This window comes from Mus caroli, chromosome 13, assembly GCF_900094665.2.
Source record: "Mus caroli chromosome 13, CAROLI_EIJ_v1.1, whole genome shotgun sequence".
In the NCBI taxonomy this organism is placed as follows: Eukaryota; Metazoa; Chordata; class Mammalia; order Rodentia; family Muridae; genus Mus; species Mus caroli.
In genome coordinates, this window is record NC_034582.1 from 16,408,235 (window position 1) to 16,430,702 (window position 22,468).

The following is a 22,468-nucleotide window of genomic DNA, read 5'->3' on the forward strand; positions in this document are numbered from 1 at the left end:
AGCCGATGGATGAACAGGCTTGTGAATACAAACGGAAATGACAGTCCAGCATCAGCTTTGGGGAGACAGGTCAACTTTATTCAGGGGAACCAAAGGCTCTCTAACGTTGCAGAAGGAAGTAGGGATCTCCAGGGTGGACAAAGGTCACTGGCTGAAGGCTAAGGTAGAGATGCCTCATTAACATAGGGAGGCATTCCAGGAATCTCAGGTGCTTGCTGGACAGGTTTTTACGTGGAGGAAGGAGAACCTGTAATCTCACCACTGCTACGTGCAGTTCTTCAGGTAGATGCTAAGGGGGAGGGGGGCATTTCTAAGCTCTCCAGACAAGGTCAGAGAAGAAGAAGCCCTGCTGACAAAGGGAGTCCAGCATTTTGCACCAAGCTCAGGGGGTTTTGGTAATGTCAGACATCAACCTTAGCAGCAGGGTTTCTCTGACAACCATAGTTGATTTAAAAAAAAAAAAAAATCATAGCAGCAATTTCATCCATCTAACTACTGAATCATTTCCAAGTCATTTGCAAACAGATAAGGTATTGCAATAATTTAGGCCAAGGTGGAGGAACAAACACTAAAACTGCGTGGATGGGCCTGAGGACGAGCACTTGCCTAGCTTAACACCCTGGGTTCGATCTCCAACACTGAAAACACTGGAAATGAGTAGGCAACTCAGCCATAAAGCTCACGACAAGCCTACTAAATTTAGCGGAGAAAGAGAAGACAGTCATCGCTTGAGAAAGGAGGGAGCCAGTAGCAATCCCGGAAGGGGAAGCGTTTCCTTTCCCCTACTTCCTCCACCTTGCCCTACTTACCTGGCTTGTCCAGGCCATCTGCCTTGAGGTTAGGAAAGCAGAGGCCGCAGGAGCCCTGCATGACAAAGCTAAAATCCAGAGCTGCACTGATGACCTAAGAACACATATCTGCCCCTTGCATTTCATAGTTCTACACCGGCTTGCAAAACTGAATTCTTCCTTCTGGAGTAAGACTGGCACTTTCAATTCCTTTCAACTTTTGTACCAGAGTAGACTACAGTGTAGCCTAGGACAAGTATTCTACCATTTACTGGACGTGTGCTGAGTTGTTTTGAGCCTGGAGTTTCAAAGAGCAGGTGGGGAAAATGGAGGTTTGGGTGATCGATCGAGACTTGTTAAGTACCTCGGATTTCTTGTCCCATAGGGAAGAACCAAGCAGAATCCAGTGAAGTGATTGATGCCCTGGATACAGAAATTCCCTGTTGCTCAAACACAAGGGCAGGCACTGAGTCAATCCCAAAGGAGAGTAGGAAAGTCCATAGCATAAGTGACAGCGCACAGAACTGAAAAACCTATTCTGTGTTAAGAAACCAGGCTACAAGATCTCCTCCGGTCATCACAGGACTCTCGATTGGGCAGAAACAAGCAAGTTTTAGGTTCTACTCAATGTCATTCGATGCACTGGGTACTTTATTTAAACTAATGGATAAAGATCTTTATGCTCAACCTGTGGGTTGTTTGTTCGTTTAAAAAGGTGTAACTCCTTGATGGTGAAAATTCCTGAAAGCAATAGGGTATGGGGGCTCAAGGAGGGCACTGAACCAGATTGCTGGGAGTAAGAACTTATCAGAAGAGTTATTAACGTCATGGGCGGAAGGACAACACTACAGTGGACAGTCAGAATTTTTGGCCCCAGCGCCGCAGGAGCCAGGCTGGAGGTGGGGGTGGGGGAGTGTTCTGAGAATGAGGCCCACGTGGCAGAATCCGGGTTGTTTCTTCGAGGGTCTCATAGGAACCCACAGCCACGTTGGTTCTTCAGCATGGGGCAGGGAAGACGAGAGAGAAGTGTGTGGCCAGGCAGCCCTTTGACACGTTGGGTCTGGCTACTCACTTGAGGAAGTGAGGCACTGGGCACCTGAGGAGCCTGTGAAGAAGTTAGGGACTCACAAGCGGGCTCTCGGTGGGGTGGCTCCCTAGTAACGGTAGAGCTAGGGAGATGGGGGAGGACTTCATGGTCAGGTCAGCACTCTGGTCGGGATTCGATCGGTCCCCATTTCACACGAGAAGAAAATGAGGCTCGGAACGATAATTTAGTTTAGGGTGGAAATAGAACTGGGCTTCTTCGTTTCTGCCATTGAGAAAAGTTGCTGATGATTAAACCCGTTTCTAGCGATTGTTAACGCCTGGAGCTGGGTGTGTCACACTGGGAGGGGCTTAGCTGGTCTCCCCGCCCAGCTTTCCGGTATTTATGCAAAGCCATCTTACTTTTAAAGGAGCCGAGGCCTAGGCACTAAGAGGAAACTCAGCAGAAGACTACGGGGCCCACAGACGCTTGGAGTGACCCGACGCCACTGCCAGGGGACACTCTGCTCCCACTGCACGCGACAGCCACGACCGACTCCCGGGCTGGGTACCCGGGACCCAGGACTGAGCAGAGGAAACCCGCCTTCCCGCCCTGAGAGAGCAGCGCGACGCGGGAAGCCAGGCCCCGCCCCCGGCCCACCTCTTCCGCTCGGCCCTGAGGAGTCTGCGCGGCCGCGGGACCCCTTCCGACGCGGCCACGTTGCCCGGTGAGCCAGCCCGCGGCGCCCGGTTCCCGACTCCCCTCGGCTCGGCTCTCAGCCGGGCTCCGGGGCCCAGGCCTCCTCCCCGCGCTGTCGGTGAGGCGCAGCTGTGCGGGGACGGGTCTGGCCTCCCGAGAGCTCCGCGCGCGTCTGCGATCCCCGCGCCGGAGGCCCCGCCCCGCTCCGGAGCCGAGAAGCGGAGCGAGCGCGCCGAGCTCCGGCAGAGCTCGGCTCCGGGCTCATGCCCTGCGGCCCAGCCGGCCCGCGCCATGGCCTCCGGGAGCGTGGCCGAGTGCCTGCAGCAGGAGACTACCTGCCCCGTGTGCCTTCAGTACTTCGTGGAGCCCATGATGCTCGACTGCGGCCACAACATCTGTTGCGCGTGCCTGGCCCGCTGCTGGGGTGCCGCGGAGACTAACGTGTCGTGTCCGCAGTGCCGGGAGACCTTCCCGCAGCGCCACATGCGACCCAACCGGCACCTGGCCAACGTGACCCAACTGGTGAAGCAGCTGCGCACCGAGCGGCCGTCGGGGCCCGGCGGCGAGATGGGCGTGTGCGAGAAGCACCGGGAGCCTCTGAAGCTGTACTGCGAGCAGGACCAGATGCCCATCTGCGTGGTGTGCGACCGCTCGCGCGAGCACCGCGGCCACAGCGTGCTGCCCCTGGAGGAGGCGGTGGAGGGCTTCAAGGTAGGGCCGGGCCGGCGGACAAAGGGGCAACCCGGGGGCTTCCTGGTTTGACGCCGAGAAAATGGCGAGCCGGACGTGGGGCCCACCGCCGTCATTTCCTCCCTGTCGGCTGCGGAGCCTCCGCACTCAGACTGGGAAGGAGAACCTGTAGCTGGCGAGGCCAGGAGCGTCCCCACCCCCACCACCCACCCCGAGCGCCCCTGTTAACCGCCTCTACGCGTGCCGCGACTGGGACGGCGCGAGGAGACCCTCCCTTGACAAAGGAGATGCACATGGAGCCCAAGTACACTTCCATAGGCCTTGAACGCCTCGAACTCTGACCCAGGATACCAAACCAGACAGTCACTGTTGGCTGGCTGAATGCACATCGAGCAGTGCCCATCACTTAATCTGTGTCCCCAGTACTTCCCTGTAAACCTGTTTTAGAACTGAATGGAAATGAACAGAGCTTTTTACTGCTTAAGTAAATCATTTAGCCACTCTCAGACTCGGGAGATGGCTTATTGTGAAGGGGAAGTGAACTCACAGGACCTTTGTGGAGTGTTGAATAAACACTGGCACAGCTACACAGTAGTGCGAAAACGTTACATATAAAGGTAGCTCTGAAGTGATAATGATCTTGAGGGCTGCAGGGATCTATACCAACACAGTTATATATTTGTTTAAATGTGAGTTCATCCAAATGTCAGTCACGTTTACAAAGCTGTCACCTGTATCATTTCACTGGCTGGAGATAAGTTGTAATTTAGTAATGTTTACTGATTCTTTGAATGAGGAAAATAAATTTTTTTTTTCTGTATTCATCTGAGAAATAGCTTAACTTTTGAGCCTCCTTACCCAGATGTCTCGTAACTGCTTCTAGGAACTGGTAGGTGGCTTGAGTTTAAATAACAAATTGCTAGCACACTTGCTGGCCCCTGTGCTTTGGGCTCTTCCCAGGAGTGGCATTATGGTCTGAGAAGAGAGTCCAGTGGGGCCTTGGCATCTGTAGTTTGGGTTCATGTGTGAAAAGCAGAGTATTCTGATGCTGAGATCTGCAAAATCTTGAACTGGCCGACTATTTACTTTCTTCAGGAGCAAATCCAGAACCGACTGGACCACCTAAGAAGAGTGAAAGACTTGAAGAAGAGACGGCGGGCACAGGGGGAGCAGGCCCGAGCTGAGCTCTTGGTAAGGGTCCAGATCTCCAGCCTGCAGAGGCATTGATTGCATCAGGATAGTAAGCTTCTGAAGTGCTCTGAAAATCCCTGAGAGTTCTCGGCCTTGGCAGGGGTGTAGTGAGAAGCCTCTAAGCAGAGCCTATCCCCTTGGTGTCTGTCGTTCGCATCATTTAGCTCTGCCACACGTCTGAGTGAGTGGGGTCTTGACAACCTCTTGCTTGAAAATGGGATGAAGAAACTTCTCGGTGATCCTGTGTAGACTGAACTTAAACACGCAGCGTATCCGCTTTGGGAGGTTTGTCCAGAGAGAACTAACCCCTAGGAATCCCGAACCCTGGGCCTGCTTCTTGGGTCAGACACTAGCCAGTTTAAGTAGAGTGGGTGCAGGCTTTCTGGGCCTTAATTTCTTTCTGTTGGAATAGAGAGGTCAGACCTAAGAAACCTGTGGCTCTCCAGCAGTCAGTGCTGCCATTTCTTCCTTTGAAAGGTGTGTTTTGGGCTGAATCAGACAGTGTGTGGAAGTGAGACGAGGTTGCCAAGTGGCCTGCAGTAAGAAACACCTGTGCCAGGGTGTAAGTCACACTGCTTTGGATTGCATAAATTTATTTTTAGCTTTAATGTTATCTAAGATTATATTGTGTGCTTTATGACTTTGAAAGGCTTATCCAGCTTAAAAGAGGTCTGAGTAGAGGGCTCTTGGAGCAGTTGAGTTCAGGTCAGATTTTAGCAAACTTTCTGAAAAGAGCCAGTAATAAGTAGTTTTTCTTTGTTAGTTTACACAAGCCAAATCACAACACCCCAGTTAGTGCATCTCAAAAACAGCCGTGTCTAATACATAAATGAGTGGGTTTGGCTGGATTCAAGTAAAATCTTTCTTGACTGCTCTAGAGCCATCTTGCTGACCATTTATTTAGAAATAGTTTCACTGTGCAGCCAGGATGGGCTTGAACTCCATATTCCTGCCTTAGTCTCCCCCAAGTGTTGGGAGTGTGGATATGCACTGCCTCACGTGGTTTATAATTTCCTAGTTAGAGCTCTAGGTTTTTTTGATCTTAAATACATTATATAGTTAAGAATGACTTTGAAGTTCCAGTCTTCCCATGTCTGCCTTCCAAATGCTAGGAATACAGGCATAGAGGAATTAGAAAGAAATAAAGGAAAGATGGACAAACTGTAATAGAGACATTGTGTGGAAAGAAACCCATAAGCACCCCCCCCCCAAAAAAAAAAAAAAATCAGGGCATGGCTTACTTACTGAGACCAAGTAAACAAGTCCAGGAAACTTTTGCTTGGTCATGCCAGGTCACGTCCACAGAGTGCAGACCTAACCCTGCCACTTCTGTATGACTGTTTGATGACGCTCAGTCTGCCAGGCAAGATGTTCATGGGCTCCAGTCATGTGGAACAATGTGATGTGCCTTCTCTCCCCACTTGGTTGCCGGTACCATTTGCTCACCTAGAAAGCCTATCTAGTTGATGCTTACATGGCATTCTATAAGACCCTGCGTGAACACAGATTTTAGGAAGACCATTCAGTTTCTCCTACTGTCTTTACTCATCCATGATGTGGGTGGACCTGACTCTTATTAGACCGGGTCCCTTAAGATCAGGGACTGTTTCTTAATTAATATTTGAAGTAATTCAGTTCATGGTCTTTGTGTGTCTGGTGTGTAAAGACTGGAAAGTGAGTGGGTAAGTATAGTGTGTATTTTAGTATAATTTGAAATGGTGAGATCTTGGGGTTAAATCATGGAGATTATCTTGAAGGATTCTAGGAGTGAGCCTTTCCTCTTCTTACCTTTGCTTGTCATTCACAGAGCCTGACTCAGATGGAGAGGGAAAAAATTGTTTGGGAGTTTGAGCAGCTCTATCACTCGTTGAAGGAGCATGAGTACCGCCTGTTGGCTCGCCTTGAGGAGCTCGACTTGGCCATCTATAACAGCATCAACGGGGCCATCACTCAGTTCTCCTGCAACATCTCCCACCTCAGTGGCCTGATTGCCCAGCTGGAAGAGAAGCAGCAGCAGCCCACTCGGGAGCTCTTACAGGTAACCAGGGGAGCACTGCAGGACAGGGCGGCAGCTCATCAGGCAGCATTGATGCTTCCCCGTGTCCTTTTTTAACAGCTGAAGTGTTAAGCATTTTGGAAGGAAAACACGTATGCTAGAAGTTGTGGTTGACACTACTCAGGTCTTCAGTTGCATTGTGTCATGGAAAAGGCAAAAGAAAAACCTAGTCCTTGGGTCTCTCCTGCACTTTCCTTTAGTCTTAGGGCCTCATTAATCTCAGAATAGATTATGTATAATAAAGCATTGGAGCTACAGGTCATTCAAGACCCTTTCATTATCCAGTAATTTTAATATATACAAATATTTTAACCATAGCCAAGAATACTGAGTGGAGAGCAGGTAGTTAACCTGAATGTTGCTATAGTTGTGCTGGTATAACTGAGGGAAGCCAAATGCTTTCCAGGGAAAGATCACAGTAGATGAACTACTACTGCCTGCCTGCCTGTCTTGTCTTCCATTGTTTTTTGTTTTTGGGCTTTTTGTTTGTTTGTTTGTTTGTTTTAGATTTCTTTCTTTCTTATTATATGTAAGTATAATACTGTAGCTGTCTTCAGACACTCCAGAAGAGGGCATCAGATCTCATTACGGATGGTTGTGAGTCACCATGTGGTTGCTGGGATTTGAACTCAGAACCTTCGGAAAAGCAGTCGGTGCTCTTAACCACTGAGCCATCTCTCCAGCCCTCTTCCATTGGTTTAAGTACTATGGAGGGCACAGGAATTAAGTGATGGGTGAATAAGCTTTCCTTAACTGTGTTTTAGTTTGGAGTTCAGACAATAAGTAAATGGTTATCACAGATTTTAATAAATGTCACTGGAAAGGGATTGTGAGGTACTACAGTAGTGAGAAAATTGTGACCTGCCATTTATTTCTGTTGCTACTTGTATCTAAGTAGGTTTTTATTATTTGAAGATGTTTGGGAAAGGTGAAGAAGGTTTTTCATCAAGGTGGAACTATATGATACTGAGGATAGATGTCTATGATTTTATCATACATAGTCATGCTCATTCATATACATAACATCTGTTGCTGCTTTCCTGTTACATCAGCAGTAGTGAGTGTGCGTGGAGACTATGAAACCTAAACTGCTTATCCTGTAACTCTTTAAGAAAAAGCTCACTAACCCCTTTTAACATGATAAGGGGGGGTGGCTTAAGCCTTGATAGATCTCACTGTGTTATTGCTAGAGAGAGAAGGGAGGGACTGTTGACCTGTGAGTTGGAATGACCAGGGTGGTGGGGGTAGGTAGATGACAGTCTTGATGTGGTTGATGCTTAACAGTACCAGAGCCAAAACCGTTTGGTTTAAAACTGGTCACCATTGATGACTTCATGTAGAACAGTCAAAGGAACCGTGTTAGAACTGAAAGTTAATCAGGTGCAGTGCATGTAAAACGTCAGGGTAGAGGACCAGTCGAAGGGTGATGCTGGAGAGGACTCAGACCGGGATGGCTGTCCCTTTATCTGGAAGGAGTGCTTAAAGGAACTAAATGTTTTGAAAGTGTAGGGAGGGTGTCTGGTAAGGATCAGGGGAGGGAACAACATGTGGACACTGTCAGAAATGGTGGGACGTCAGAAGTATGTGTTCCTAAGAAGGCTGGGGATGGAATGGTAGTTTGCTTTGAGTGGGTCTTCTGTTGTGGGAAGAAACTGTTGTGTATGGAGAAGCCTCTGCTCTGAGGCAGGGTAGGATTGGTGGTTGATGATAGATAGGTGGGTGTGGATGTATGATGGGGGGGGGGGTTGTGCACTTGTGGAGCTCAGAGGACTGCTAGTGATAGGGAATCAGTCACTCCTTTCACCTTTATGTGGGTTCTGCGGCTGGACTTCAGGTCATCAGGTCAAAGTAGGTGCTCTTACTCAGTGCCCAGCCCCACCTCCACTCCCCCGTGTTTATCCTTCTTGGGTGTTCACTGCTCTTCTGTAAGAGGTTTCACAGTGTATCCCTGGCTGTCCATCCAGTGTGTTTAGGGGAATTATAATGGGATTTTGTTTTAGTTTATCTTTGAGACAAAGGTTTGCTGTGTTGCCTAAGCTGACCTCAAGCTTGTATGTTCTTGCTTTGACCTCTAAACAACTACAATTTCATGCCAATACCACCACGCTCAGCATGAGACTATTTATCACTGTGTGAATCACGAAATTGAAGCTGGATGGTGGAAGTGTGCAAAAATTCAACCAGGAGATTAAGTCTGGATATCCGGGCTCTTTGGGGGAAAGCAAACTGCATGGAGGTCAGAAAAAAAGGCATACTACCTCGGATCACTTTTTGGGTTTTGTGAGATGGAGTCTCACATAACCCAGGTTGGCCTTGAATTTAGCTTTTACCTCATTTCCCAAGTGATAAAGTTGCAAGCTGTTTAAAACTTTATTGGAGCCGGGCTTGGTGGCGCACGCCTTTAATCCCAAGCACTCGGGAGGCAGAGGCAGGCGATTTCTGAGTTCAAGGCCAGCCTGGTCTACAAAGTGAGTTCCAGGACAGCCAGAGCTATACAGAGAAACCCTGCCTCGAAAAAACAACAACAAAAAATCTTTATTTGAACTTTTAACTACTTGAATTAGATAAGAGGCAACCTTGTCATAAGAATTGGAGGAGGGAGGACCTGGTGTGGTGGCACATACTCATCTTCCCAACATTTATGAGGCTGACTCTAAATTGCTGTGAGTTCAAGGCCAAGCTAAGGCTACAGAGTAGCCCCGTCACTTGGGAAGTAGAGGTAGGATCAGGAGTTTAAGCCTTGTTGGGCCACATGAGACCTTGTCTGAGGAAGAAAAAAAGTTTGAAAGAATATCCTGTGAGAAAATGAGCAAAACTCACAAAAAGACAAGCTGCAGAAACATAAAATTGACCCATGAATGTAAGCAGACAGACCAGCATTTACAAAAAAGGAGGGAATGCCAACTAAAGCTACACTAAGGTGTCCCATATTAGATAGTGGGAATCAAAGTTGTCCAAGTATGAAAGTATATAGTAAAATGATTGCTTCAACACACTCTCTCTCTCTCTCTCTCTCTCTCTCTCTCAGATATTGACATTGTGATATTGCAAACAATCTAACTTCTAATCCTAAAAGATCGATTTAGTCAGCTAAACACCTACCCCACAGAATACTGTGCAACTTTTTTTTTTAAGATTTATTTATTATTATACATTAGTACACTGTAGCTGTCTTCAGATGCACCAGAAGAGGGTGTCAGATCTCATTATGGGTGGTTGTGAGCCACCATGTGGTTGCTGGGATTTGAACTCAGGACCTTCTGAAGAGCTGTCAGTGCTCTTATCCACTGAGCCATCTCGCCAGCCCTCTGTGCAACTTTTTAAAAGGAGAAAGGTAACTAGTAGAAGCCTGAAGTAGTGCTGCATTCCCATATTACCAGTGTTCTGTAGGCAGAGGTAGGGCACTCAATGCCACATTAAATCTAGACTGCTCTGCATAGCTAGTTTCGGGCCAGTCAGGTCTAGACTTAGTAATATCCTGTCTCAAGAGGACCTATAAACTAATGGATGGTTTCTAGTATACAGAGAGCTAAGAGGAAAAAAGCAAAATGCAAAATAAGTATGGGGCTGGAACTATAGCTCAGTGGTTGAGTCTTTCCTGCTCTTCTAGGAAAGTTCAGTTCCCAGTGCTCAGATCAGCTGGCTCACAGCTGCCTACACTTTCAGCTCCAGGGATCCACTGAGTTCCTCTAGGCTCTGTGCATACAACACACACAAATAAAATTTTAAAATGATAATATAGTATGGCACTTTGGGGAGGAAGAGGTTGAAGAATACATGTACGAGCTAGTTTTGCAAAGGAAACAATTATAGGGCAAAGAGCAAATGAGATAGGAGGGGTCAGGAAAGAGGAGAAGGAAACTGAAAATCGGATACAACAACATTAAGGGTACTAGATGGAGAAAGAGTATGCAGGAGTTGGCTGCAAGTGTGGCTGTTCTGTTTACTTGTGGTTCTCGAATTTTTCTGTAAGTATTCTGTACATGCAGATAGCTGAGGCCCAAGAGTAGGATGCCTGAGTCAGTGAATCCTTACTGCCTCTGCCTGATTTCTAGGTCCTTCAGGTTGAATTATCTTCTTGTCTGTAGTGTCCAAGGGGGCGTGGGGGGCAGGCCCATAGGTGGATTTTCAGTGAACTTTTGGAAGAAAACTGAAATTATGCTTATCATCTCATGGTTTCTCTTCTCTTCTCTTCTCTTGCAGGACATTGGAGACACACTGAGCAGGTACTGTTCTCTGTCCCGTGTGATGTGTACTAAGGCTGTCTCGGCCCATTGATCTGTAAATCCCCATTGGAGGCCAAGCAGAGCGCCCAAGTAGATGGCTTACTGAGTCTGCCTGAAGGGAGGGAGTCTCTACCCTTCAGGAAACTAAAGAAACCTTAACTCCTCCGTGGGACTTCAGAGCAGGGTTGAGCCTAATGGAGCATACCTTTATTCCCATTGATTAGGAGACAGGCAGGGGGCTGATCTCTCTTGAGTTTGGGGCCAGCCCGGTCTATGTAGTGAGTTCTAGAACAGCCCAGGGCTACACAGAGAAACCCTAAACCCTGTCTCCAAAAAAAAAAAAAAAAAAAATGGAGCTTTTTGACAATTTGCCGTTAGTGTGGGAGAGTTCACTTGTGAGGGTGCTATGGTTTGGGTGTTGGGACACCTCCAGAGCTTGACAAGAGTACAAGAGCAATTATGACTCTTGCTTCCTGCAAATTCCAGAGTCTTTCCCATTTTGTTATCTTACTCATTAATATAGTAAAGCATATAAGGCCTAAGGGCGGCGTGGCCAGCTTGCAGCTGTTGATGGGTCATACAGATTCCAGCTGTAGTCATTTCTCTACTGTGCTGTCAAATGGAAAGTGACCATAGTTCAGTAGTATGCCGTGTGTTTGCCGTAAAAGGGCCTAGGGTTTGATTGTCAGCATCAGAATTGGAGGGAAGAGAGGAGAGAGACGTGAGACCAGAAGAAAGAGGGAGAAATTGGAACAGGCCATCATAGCTACAAGTTAGATATTCGGGCTTTGGAAAGATGGTGGTTAATGTGACGGTGCCTGCAGGAGTGAGACTGATGTTGAGGGAGCAGAATTTGGAAGAGGATTAGAATACTGCAGTTTAATGTGTTGGCTGGGAGATGTATGCAGATAACTGTTCCTTACAGCTCCTCAGCAGTTAAGGGCTCTTGCCATTCAGACTGGAATTTGTTTCACAGCACCCAGCTGTAAGTTGCCTATAATTGCAGATCCAAGGGATCCCTTTTCTAGTGTCCACGGGCACTCAAATATGTGGCATGCATACAGACACACACATCACTTTGTAGACCAGGCTGGCCTGCTGAACTCTGGGTTTCAAGGCATCTTAATCTCTCATGCAGCTCAGTCATAAGATCACAGATTGGCCAGCCATGAGCTACAGTGTGTGGAAGGTGGGAGAAAACAAATCTTTGCTGTGCATTCCACTTTAGTGGCTAGGAAATTGTGTCTTACTACTTGTACAGTGTCTCTCTGTCGAAAGACGGTGTTCTCTCTGTTTGGGAACCTGAATAGTCTAGATAATTACCAACGGCTTTTGTCATGGAAACTTTGCTTCCTGGCAAGGGCAGCCTCATAATTCATTCTCATTTTGAAGACTTGCTTTTCTGTTTCCTTTGTTTTGGAAGTTTGGGGGCAAGATCTCACTAAGTAGCCCTAGGTGGCCTGGGACAAGCAGTGATCTTTATGTTCCTGCCTCCTGAGTGCTGCTGATGTTATAGGGGGAGCTGACATACCCACTGAACACTTGATAATTGCAAAGCTCTGAGCTAGTGCTTTAGCAGAGATGGAAATGAAAAGGTTATCTATCTCTCTCTCACTGTGGTTTAGAGGAAAGTTGTAAAGTTTGTGGTAGCTAGCTCTAAAGACTGCCTACTTGTGTTGGACAGGTTATTGTGGTCCTCAAAAGGTTGAAGGATTGAGGGGAAAGATGTATTGTTACTATCTATAATTTTGTTGTTTTGTTTTGTTTTAGGGCTGAAAGAATCAGGATCCCTGAGCCCTGGATCACACCCCCAGATCTACAAGAGAAAATCCATATTTTTGCCCAAAAATGTCTGTTTTTGACAGAAAGTCTAAAACAGTTCACAGGTAACATGAGGAAGAAAGTGGGTTTGTGTTCTGAGTGTGTGGTTATCATTGTCATTTGAGGATGCATTTTCTAACCAGTTAGAGTCATATAAACTGAATCTCTTCTTTTTTTGTTTTTAGAAAAGATGCAGTCAGATATGGAGAAGATTCAAGGTAAATTTACCTATTTACTGAGCTCTTGACATTTTAAGTTTCTTGGAAAGAAGCGGGTATATATAGACAGTCCAGGGGGTGTCAACAAGATGGCTCAGTAAGTGGAGTCACTTACTGGGCAAACCTGTCGACCTCAGTCTGGTACTTGGAACCTATATAAAGGTGTAAGGAGAGAACAGACTCCACGTGTGTAATGAGATTTGTGATCACACACGCACACGTTATCCATGTGCTTCCCTACTTGACACCGTTGCTTTAGTTTGGGTTTGGTTGAGACAGTCATAATGTGTAGCCCAGTCTAGCCTATTACTCACCGGTCTCCTGCCTCAGACCTTCTGCCTCTGGGGTTACAGGTGTTGCGCCATATCCACAGCTACTACGTTTAGTTCAGTGGCTAGTAACCAGAAGTGGCTTTCCTTGATCTGATTCTTGTTTATTTCTCTTCCTCTTCCTTTGCCACTTCAAAGACTTGTGTGAAATCCTTGGCCAGCTAGAAACCCCACATAAATTAATGATGGCAGTGGGTGTCATTTGAGCCACCCAGCCTCTACAGCAAAGATGGTTCGTACAAGTTAAGAGTTATATATATCTATGTCATGCATTTGAACTTTGCCTTTGCAGAATCCAGTGGCTCTCTGGAGGGTGGAATTCTTGATCTTGGCTCGGTCTGATACCATGTTTTACAAAGTTCATACATGTTATCTGTATAGCCAAGGTTCCCAAACCCCCTAACCCTAAAAATCCTTGCATGTGCAAAGCATAGTGGTGCATGCCTGTAAACCTAGTACTTTACAGCTGATCAGCAATGGCTGCCATGAGTTTGAAGCCAGCCTGGGCCATATAGTGAGTTTCAGGTCAGCCTGAGTTACATAGTAAGACTGTCTTTTTAAAAGAGAAAAAAATTCCTGGGCAGATAAGCAGATATGGAGTCATAACATCAAGTGAAAATCAGTACCCAGTTGACACGGGCGTTCTGCAATGCTAGTGGATCCCATTGCTTTATGGTTTTTTGGTTTTTTTCTTACTTAACATGTTTCCTAGAAGGACACACAGGTTCAGTAACTTCTTTCCTCTCTTGTCTTTCAGAGTTGAGAGAGGCTCAGTTATACTCAGGTAGGTACCTGAAGACAAACCATGTTGAAGAAAGGATTAAAAGCCCTGTGAGCCTAACCACTAGTATAAGTGCTTTGAGACAGCCTCAAGTTTGAATCCTTTAGTTGCATATACACAGATATCATTCAGCCAGAAGCCCAGTAGTTGGGAACCTGAGGTAGGGACATCGGGAGTTTAAGGCCATTTTTTGCTACTTAGTTAATCCACCTAGATTTCTGTTTCAAAAAAGATAAATGGAAAAACTTGAATAGAGTGGATGTTCAAGGCAAATTCTCAGAACAAATACAAGAATGATTTGAAAGGTGGTGATATTAAACTATTGGCCACCAAAGTTTTCAAATTCAGAAATTAGACATGTGTAAAGAAGCTTTAAATGAAATCTACGAAGGAGGTTGAGCCTTAGATGTGAGAAAAGGAATGGGAAATAAAATTGTATTACTTTCATTGTTATCCATACAGAGGCAATCAGCTAATCTAACAGTAAAGTTTTAGGTTCTGAGTCAGGGTCTTACTATGGAACACTGGCCATGCGACATGGGCTGGTCTGGAACTCCTGAAGATATCTTCTGCCTCGGTCTCCACGTGTGCCACCATGCTTAGTTCCAACAGAATTTTTTACATATGCAGTTCACCGTGTGTCTGATATATAATGAGTACAGCCTCTGGTGGGCATCTCCTACAGTGTTCTGGGGAAGTCAGTGAATACCAGGTGATCTTGAGTGGGCTCTTCTGGCCCTCAGCTGACCCCCCCCCCCTTTGTTTCTACAGTTGATGTGACCCTGGACCCAGACACAGCCTATCCCAGTCTGATTCTTTCTGATAATCTTCGGCAAGTACGGTACAGTTACCTCCAGCAGGATCTTCCAGACAACCCTGAGCGATTCAATCTGTTTCCCTGTGTCTTGGGCTCTCCATGTTTCATCGCTGGGAGACATTACTGGGAGGTAGAGGTGGGAGATAAAGCCAAGTGGACCATAGGTGTCTGTGAAGACTCGGTGTGCAGAAAAGGTGGAGTGACCTCAGCCCCCCAGAATGGATTCTGGGCAGTGTCATTGTGGTATGGGAAAGAATATTGGGCTCTTACATCCCCAATGACTGCACTCCCCCTGCGGACCCCTCTCCAGAGGGTAGGGATTTTCTTGGACTATGATGCTGGTGAGGTTTCCTTCTACAATGTGACCGAGAGGTGCCATACCTTTACTTTCTCTCATGCTACCTTCTGTGGGCCAGTCCGGCCCTACTTCAGCCTAAGCTACTCGGGAGGGAAGAGCGCAGCTCCTTTGATCATCTGCCCTATGAGTGGGATTGATGGGTTTTCTGGCCATGTTGGGAATCATGGTCATTCCATGGAGACCTCTCCGTGAGGAAGTGAACATAGACCACGAGTGCTGTTGCCTGTAATCCTACCCCAGGCACAAGGGATCTTGTCCTGATTCCTGTCCATCAAAATTGGGTGTCCTTACCATTTCCATGCCCCTACAGTAGAGACAAGATGTCCATCCATGGTCTCTGCTGCATTTTCCCTTCCCTTGCAGATTGTGAGATGTAATGAAAAGTATTGCTATTTCCCAGAAATAAAAACCAGATTCCTCCTCCTGTGTTTCATACGTCTTGTTTTTGTTTTACACATGACTGAAGGACATAAAAAGAATAGGATTTAGATTTGGAGACCCACTTTCCACTTTCCTGTCCTGGCTTCTCTCCGTGTGGATCACAATATGGAAGTATGAGCCAAATAAAACCTTTCCTCCCAAGGGGCTTTTGTCCATGTTTGTCATAGCAAGAGAGACGCAACTTTAAAAATTGGCGCCGGATTCATGAGCTATTGCTGTGATAGACCTGACCTTGTTTTGCAAAGGATTTTGAAAGTGTTTGTAACTTTGGTTTGGAAATTAAGAGTGTTGAGAAATGCAGATGATAGACTTAGGAAGTTTCAGGGGGGAACAAAGACTGGGTAATTTTGTAATATATTTGAATTAAGAATGTGTGGTTTCGGGGGCTGGTGAGATGGCTCAGTGGGTAAGAGCACCCGACTGCTCTTCCGAAGGTCCAGAGTTCAAATCCCAGCAACCACATGGTGGCTCACAACCATCTGTACCGAGATCTGGTGCCCTCTTCTGGAGTGTCTGAAGACAGCTACAGTGTACTTACATATAATAAATAAATAAATCTTTAAAAAAAAAAAAAAAAGAATGCTGCACCAGTTAAGTTAAAAAAAAAAAAAGAATGTGTGGTTTCTGCACAACTGGGGCTGAAGAATTGGGTGTGAATAACAAGACACCAATACCACTGAAGTGAAACTTGTTTTTCTACAACAGTCACTGCTGGTTACCTGGGGCTAAAGAATCAACTAATTAACAGAAGGCCAGCACTATTGAGGTGAAATCTGGGAAGTGTTTCCTCAGGGTCAGCACACACAAGTAGTGGTCCAGAGAGGGCCAAGACTGCATCTTGGGCCTGGTCTATTTAAAAAGTCTCCAGTAAGCAGTGGTCCTGGTAATCCTTCAGTTCTGCCTCCTGGGTCCAGCCCTGAGCGCCTGCCCTGGTACCCATCACTCAGTGATGGGCTGTAATCCAAGGAAACCCTTTCCTCCCCAGGATGCTTTTCTGGTCAGTGTTTTACCATAACAGTAGAGAGCAATTTGAGACAGTCCTGGACCATGTCTCCTTTTTAAGAACCCAGGATGGATAACAAGACTGTTGAAATGACACACACACCCTTCCCATTTTTCTTTCATGAAATGGTACCTCTACTCTGATTGCATCCATAAATATGGCCTAGTTTTCATTACAGTTATTTTACATTAATGGTGAAAAATGACTCTGCCTCTGTAGTGACATAAAATTTAACTGGTGGCTCTGCTTCCGTGGATTTCTAATGATTGGCTTTGCTCCCTTCATTCTGTTGAAAGGTCTCTCGGTGCTAGGTGCATATATCTAAGATAATCCTTGGCGTGTTTGTGAGCTGGAGGTGTTGACAGGTAGTAGTGCTTCCAGGGCCTCATTGTATCCTTTTGGGAGCAGCTGTACCATTAGAGGCCTTTGGAGGGAGAAGCTATAGTCACTTTGAGCAAGCCCTACTGTGGTTCTTAGCCCTGCTTCCTTTTGGATACATGCCTTGCTGTGTTTACCACCTAAAAGTGAGGTGGACTAAAGTCTCATTTGCAATAGTTAGTTGGCTAACTTTATTTAGAGTGTCGGACAATTCACACTCTTGGGGATTTAAGAAGGTTTACATTGAGTAAACTGTACAGTCTCAAGGACAAGTCACATGTGCCAAGAAACATTTTTTTCCATACAGGCACATAAATGGATAACAATAACCAGTTGTAATTAATAATTTCTAAGCTTGCTCCTGTCTGGTAGACGTGGGAAGACTGTGGGAGCACATTCTAAGTCCATCATTTTGAAGAAACTGAGGTTGCAAGACTGGTCTTTTTTTCTTGGGGTTTTCTCACAAGTGCTCGATTCCTCTTGCATGACTCCTTCCCAACACTATTTAGAAATAAACTGAAAATGTTTGCGTATATTGCTGTTATATTTTGGGTCTTGGGTGAGAAGTGGTGGTAGAGGCTATTGATTTTTCCAGTTTGGAAAAACAGTATTTTATATTATTATTATATTATGTATTATTACGTCCAAAATCTCTGACATAATAGCTTCCTTTCAGGTAGTTTGTACAGATGCTTTCTCAGTGCCCTGTCACTGTTTCTAGTGCTGAGAAGCTACTGTGCCTTACACATAGCCTAGAGCCATTGTGTTGGCTGATCCTCCAATGTCACTGTGAGAATGTTTCCAGGCCTCTGTGGGGTATTACTACTAGTGTTGTGCAGTTTTTGTTCTTGAGACAGAATCTCTTGGAGCCTACACTGGCCTCAGACTTGGTGTGATCTTCCTGACTTGGTCCTTTGGGTGCTGGGATTACAGGGAGAAGGCATGTGCTCAGCTGAGTGTTTTTAAATTGTCTCTGAAAGAATGCAGCCCTGAGTGGAATAGACTGGAGGGCTCAAAACATGCTTCCTAACAAAACAACCAGCCCAGGTTTGTGGATGATGTCACCATATCCTGCAGAAAATGAGGTGTTCTTGGGTTACCCAGGTCACTCAAGGATGAATTAAGGCCTTGCTGGCAGCAGGGAGTTCCAGCCTCTATGGACTGAATCTTTGAACAGCCACACTAAAGTATATTTATTTGTTGTTCATGAAAGTTGTTTTTTTGGTAAAACAAATTCCTCATTCCAAGGGTCCTAATTGAATCCCTATAGCTGATGGAATGTATCACGCCTCTGCAAGTTTAGTCCTTATTGTACACTGTTTGCAGTACTCAACAATGCAAGACATTCTAAGTGTTCCACACGACTAGTGACCAAAGTCATTGCAAAAGCTGTAAAGCTCCTTCAGAAAAACAGCTCTGCAGATAACAGAAAACATCACTGTTTTCTATAGTGATTTATCTTCAAGGTCAGAGTACACCTGGAAAACAACCCTTCTAATGTTTGCCCTAGATATAATGATTCTAGACGTCCCATTGCAGTGAGGCTGAGGAAAGTCTCAGCAGTCTAAGCTACTTCTGCACAAGTCCTCAGAATACTAGATTGTTTAGCTACATGCACATTTTAATATACTCATTCCTAGTCTAGCACTGGGCTTCCATGGCTAAAGGCCATTAGTAGATGTGTCCTAATGAATGAATTATGTCCCAACTCTTCAACCCAGGTGGCTTCCACAAGGCTGGCTTATCGTCTACAGGTGTATAAATGCTTAGACTACTACACATGTATTTGAAACACTGACACTGAAGTTGTCCTCTGACCTCTGCACACAGCACCATGGTATGTGAGGCAGAAGATGTGCATTGCACACAAATACATTTAAAGGTGAAACTTAATGCTGAGTGAAAAAAATACCAGTTATGTTTATGAACAAAAGGATCGCCATTCCTTGAGTGTGTAGGGAGATGACCAAGAGGAAGCAGCCAAGAGGTGATGTTTGTGTTTAATGGTGGTGGGTTCATGAGTATTTAAGATTCAACTTTTAAAAAGTCCTATTTGAATGGGATAAACAGCCCTCGAACTGAGCTGGAGAGAGAGATGGTGCAGCAGTTGACTGGTTGAATTCTCAGTATTCCGGTCTGAGGGCATCTGATGCTATTTTATGACCTTCACAGAAACCAGGCACAGATATACATACATATAGGCAAAACCTTCACATATATTTAAAATAAAATCTAAGTGACCCTGAAGCTAGTTCTAAATCATTCATCTGCATGTATAGGAAGGCGAGCAGCCCTGGCTGTTGTGGAAGTCACAGAGATCCAACTGCCTCTGCCTCCGAAGTGCTAGGATTGAAGGCATGTAGCCATAAACTTCCTTTTCACTTACTGGATCAGAATGTGAGCTATAAACGTGGATATGAGGATCAGTAAGATTCTTTAGGCTCCTGGTCGTGGTAACTGGGCAGTCAGTTACCTCTGAGCCATCTCTCCAGCCCAGTTAATTCTTTTGTTGCTGCAGGAAATCATCTCCACATGCCTTGGGCTACACCTTTGTTCCTGGTACAGCACCTATAAGAGATACTCAGATGATAAAGGGGAACTAAACATGGGACAGACCTTGCTCCAAATACATTTAGAATAGATATGCATGATAATTTCCAACCATTTAAAAGCAGTATGAAATTAAGGACAAAGAGCTGCCAAACGGCTAATGTTACTACCTGTAATCTGAAGTCCAGACCAACGGATATATAAAGAAAAGTTACCTCCCCTCCCATAAAAACCTTTTGTACCTAAGTGGTTCCTAGGGTGCCAAAAATGCTGCTGCCTCTTTTTCAGTGAAAAACAATGACTCCTTGACTCATATATGTAGTTAGCCAGTTTGGGGCGCTTCAGCTGAACCTGACTGCTAGGAAAACACAAGATAACATAGCTTCTGTCCTTGAAGGAGTTAAGGTCAATGGTAAGGGATAAGTGAGTGCATCTGAAGAAGTGGGGATAAGTGAAACATCACTGCAGGTGGCCCTTGTCTACTGTAAGCAGTGGAAGCTGAAAGTCAAGGTCGAGGTCAACACTTCTCCTGCATATCCTTCCTGTACCTTTCCACCCTCCTACTATACTCTATCAAACCCAGAACCGTAATCATGCAAAGCAAGGCCTCATCACTGAGCTAAAACATAGACTATTGTACTCTTTCTTGAGGCCATGAGACTGGTATCCATAGCTCAGTCCAGGAATAAACTGTGCTGTGATTGTGTTACTGAGCTCTTGTCCTTTGCCTATCCCTCCTTTTCCTCCTGTATGAGGTCTCTGAAAAATAATGAGAAATCACAAACTGGTGGGACTGTTGTTGAGAAATTGACTCTACTGGGTTAGATTCAAGGTGTGTGAACACAGTGACAATATTGTCCTGCTTTAGTTTAACTTAGAGTTTCTGTGGTTAAAAAAAAGAAAAAAGAAAAGAAAAGAAATACCCTGACAAAAGCAACTTAGGGGAGAAAGAATTCATTCTCACTCAATTCTCAGTTACAGTCCATCAGAGCAGGAGAGTCTGGCAGGAACTTGAAGCAGCTAGTCACATGCACAGCCAAGAGCAGAGAAAATGCACGCATGCGTGCCAGTGCTCCGCTGGCTCTCGCCTATTTACTCGGTCCACGGCATAGACCATGAACAGATGCTGACCACATTTTAAAGGGTGGATCGCCCCACTTCAGCCCAATCAAAATTTCTCAGTAGGGCTGGGGAGATGACCCAGTACCCTCACTTCAGCTCATAGCCACATAACTTCTGTTCAAGGGAATCCAGTGCCCTTGGGCACCAGCACACAGGACACGTAGACATTCGTGGAGGCAAAACCCCATACATACACATAATGAAAAGTTCTTCTCAGGCCAATCCCATCCAAACCATTCCTTAGTGAATCCTTCATCCTGGGTGAGTCTACATTTGGTTAAGTTGACAAAACCAAACATCCTATGCTCTGTGTCAGTTCCCCTTTTTCTGTATTGAAGTGCAAATTTGCTCCGATCTGCCTTCTGTGGGGTTAATTTTGTACTCAGAGTCTGAAATATAGTAGGGTATATAAAGGTACACACATCAGCTGCTTTCATGTCTCTTCACTCATAGCATATGCAGAATGTTTAGAGATGTGATTTCTAAATCAGATTCAGGGTTCGTTGCCCTGAAGGAGGAGAATAATAGGGGAAAACAAAGCTATCTGTCATCCGTTCTTTATATTCCATCCAGCTGGCACTGTAAATTGAACTCAGGGCCTTCTTAGTAAAAGTGTTTAAGTAACACACATGAAGAATATACACAGTAAAACTCTGGCACCATCTCTCAGCTTCAGCAATCACCAGTTCATATTGAAGGCCATTTTGAATTTCACTTCATCTTAGTTTCAAATTTCCTATCATACCCCAAAGTAAATTCTGGACATAATATAGGAAAATCAGGTAACTTATACGAGTTTCTTTGTAAAGGTCACGTGGATCTCAGGGCCGGATCAATGCTGAGTTCTTGCTTACTAGTGCAAGAAATTTGGTTTAGTCCCCATAATTCAGTATGGGGAAGGGAAGAGAATTAAGGCTTGGAGTTTTGTTGGGTTGGGTTGGTTTACTGAGACAGAGTCTTAACATATATATATAATATATATATATATAAATATATATATATGGAGAGAGAGAGAGAAGCTGTAGCTGGACTGCCACTTCTTTCAGTAATCTACCAGCCTTTTCAAATCCCCTCTTATAGAAAATGCTTTCATTAAAATGTAGGATTGAGGGCTGGAGAGATGGTTCAGTGGTTAAGACCACTTCCTGCTTGCTCTTGCAAAGGGTCATAGTTCAGCTTCCAGTACCCATACCAGTTCACAAATGCCTGTAACTGCAGCCCCCTCTGCCCTTCAGGAGTACCCACACATGTGACATACACTCAGCACACATACATACACAGCAATAGAAAATAAATCTTTGAAAAAAAACAAAATAATGTAGCTGGGGATGGGGACAGAGGAGACACAAGTATGGAATGGGTTAAATAAAACTAAGGAGTTATGAAAACCCCTATGGAAGCTTGTTACTTTGTAAGCTAATTAAAACATAATGGTGTTTTTTTAAAAGGAGTTTGAATACAGTACCCTGTGTGGGTAGAAAATTCTTCCAAAAGACTTAAGTTATTAAGTGAAAGTCTCAGTGCCGGGTGGGGATTGCTCCCTCTCAGTTATCTTTCAGGGAGACCTTAGACTCCAAGGAACACAGGCCATTGCTATCACCCTTGGTTGCCCACCATAACAAGTCACTGTTGCTGAAGACACGGCAGACTTTGGTTGCAGAACACAGAGAAATCAAGCCCACACCCAACAGCAGGTTCCAGGTTGCTAAGGCTTCGCAGGAAGACCGCTCAAAAACATATGAGGGACATAATGCTTCGTCTGAGCTTTTCTTCTTCTTCTTAACCTTACAGGTCTCTTGCTTACACATTATGGTTTCCAGTTTTGTGGACTCCAGCAGCAACATATACATGCATGCAAAGCATCTATATACACACATACAATAAGTTTTTGTTTTTGTTTTTTTAAATAAAAGCTTAGTGCGGGGCATGGTGGCCCACGCCTTTACTCCCAGCACTCAGGAGACAGAGGCAGGCGG

At 45.4% G+C, this 22,468-nt stretch overlaps 1 protein-coding gene across 1 annotated transcript; it reads left to right on the plus strand.

Annotated features, from left to right (window-relative positions):
- Window positions 1-2,406: 2,406 nt before the first annotated feature.
- Trim27 (tripartite motif containing 27) lies at window positions 2,407-15,420 on the plus strand. The gene is made up of 8 exons (XM_021180759.1): window positions 2,407-3,222; window positions 4,297-4,392; window positions 6,200-6,430; window positions 10,652-10,674; window positions 12,445-12,560; window positions 12,681-12,713; window positions 13,800-13,826; window positions 14,595-15,420. Exons 1-8 carry the CDS (start codon window positions 2,803-2,805, stop codon window positions 15,188-15,190), a joined length of 1,542 nt encoding a protein of 513 aa, XP_021036418.1. The 5' UTR covers window positions 2,407-2,802; the 3' UTR covers window positions 15,191-15,420.
- Window positions 15,421-22,468: the final 7,048 nt, after the last annotated feature.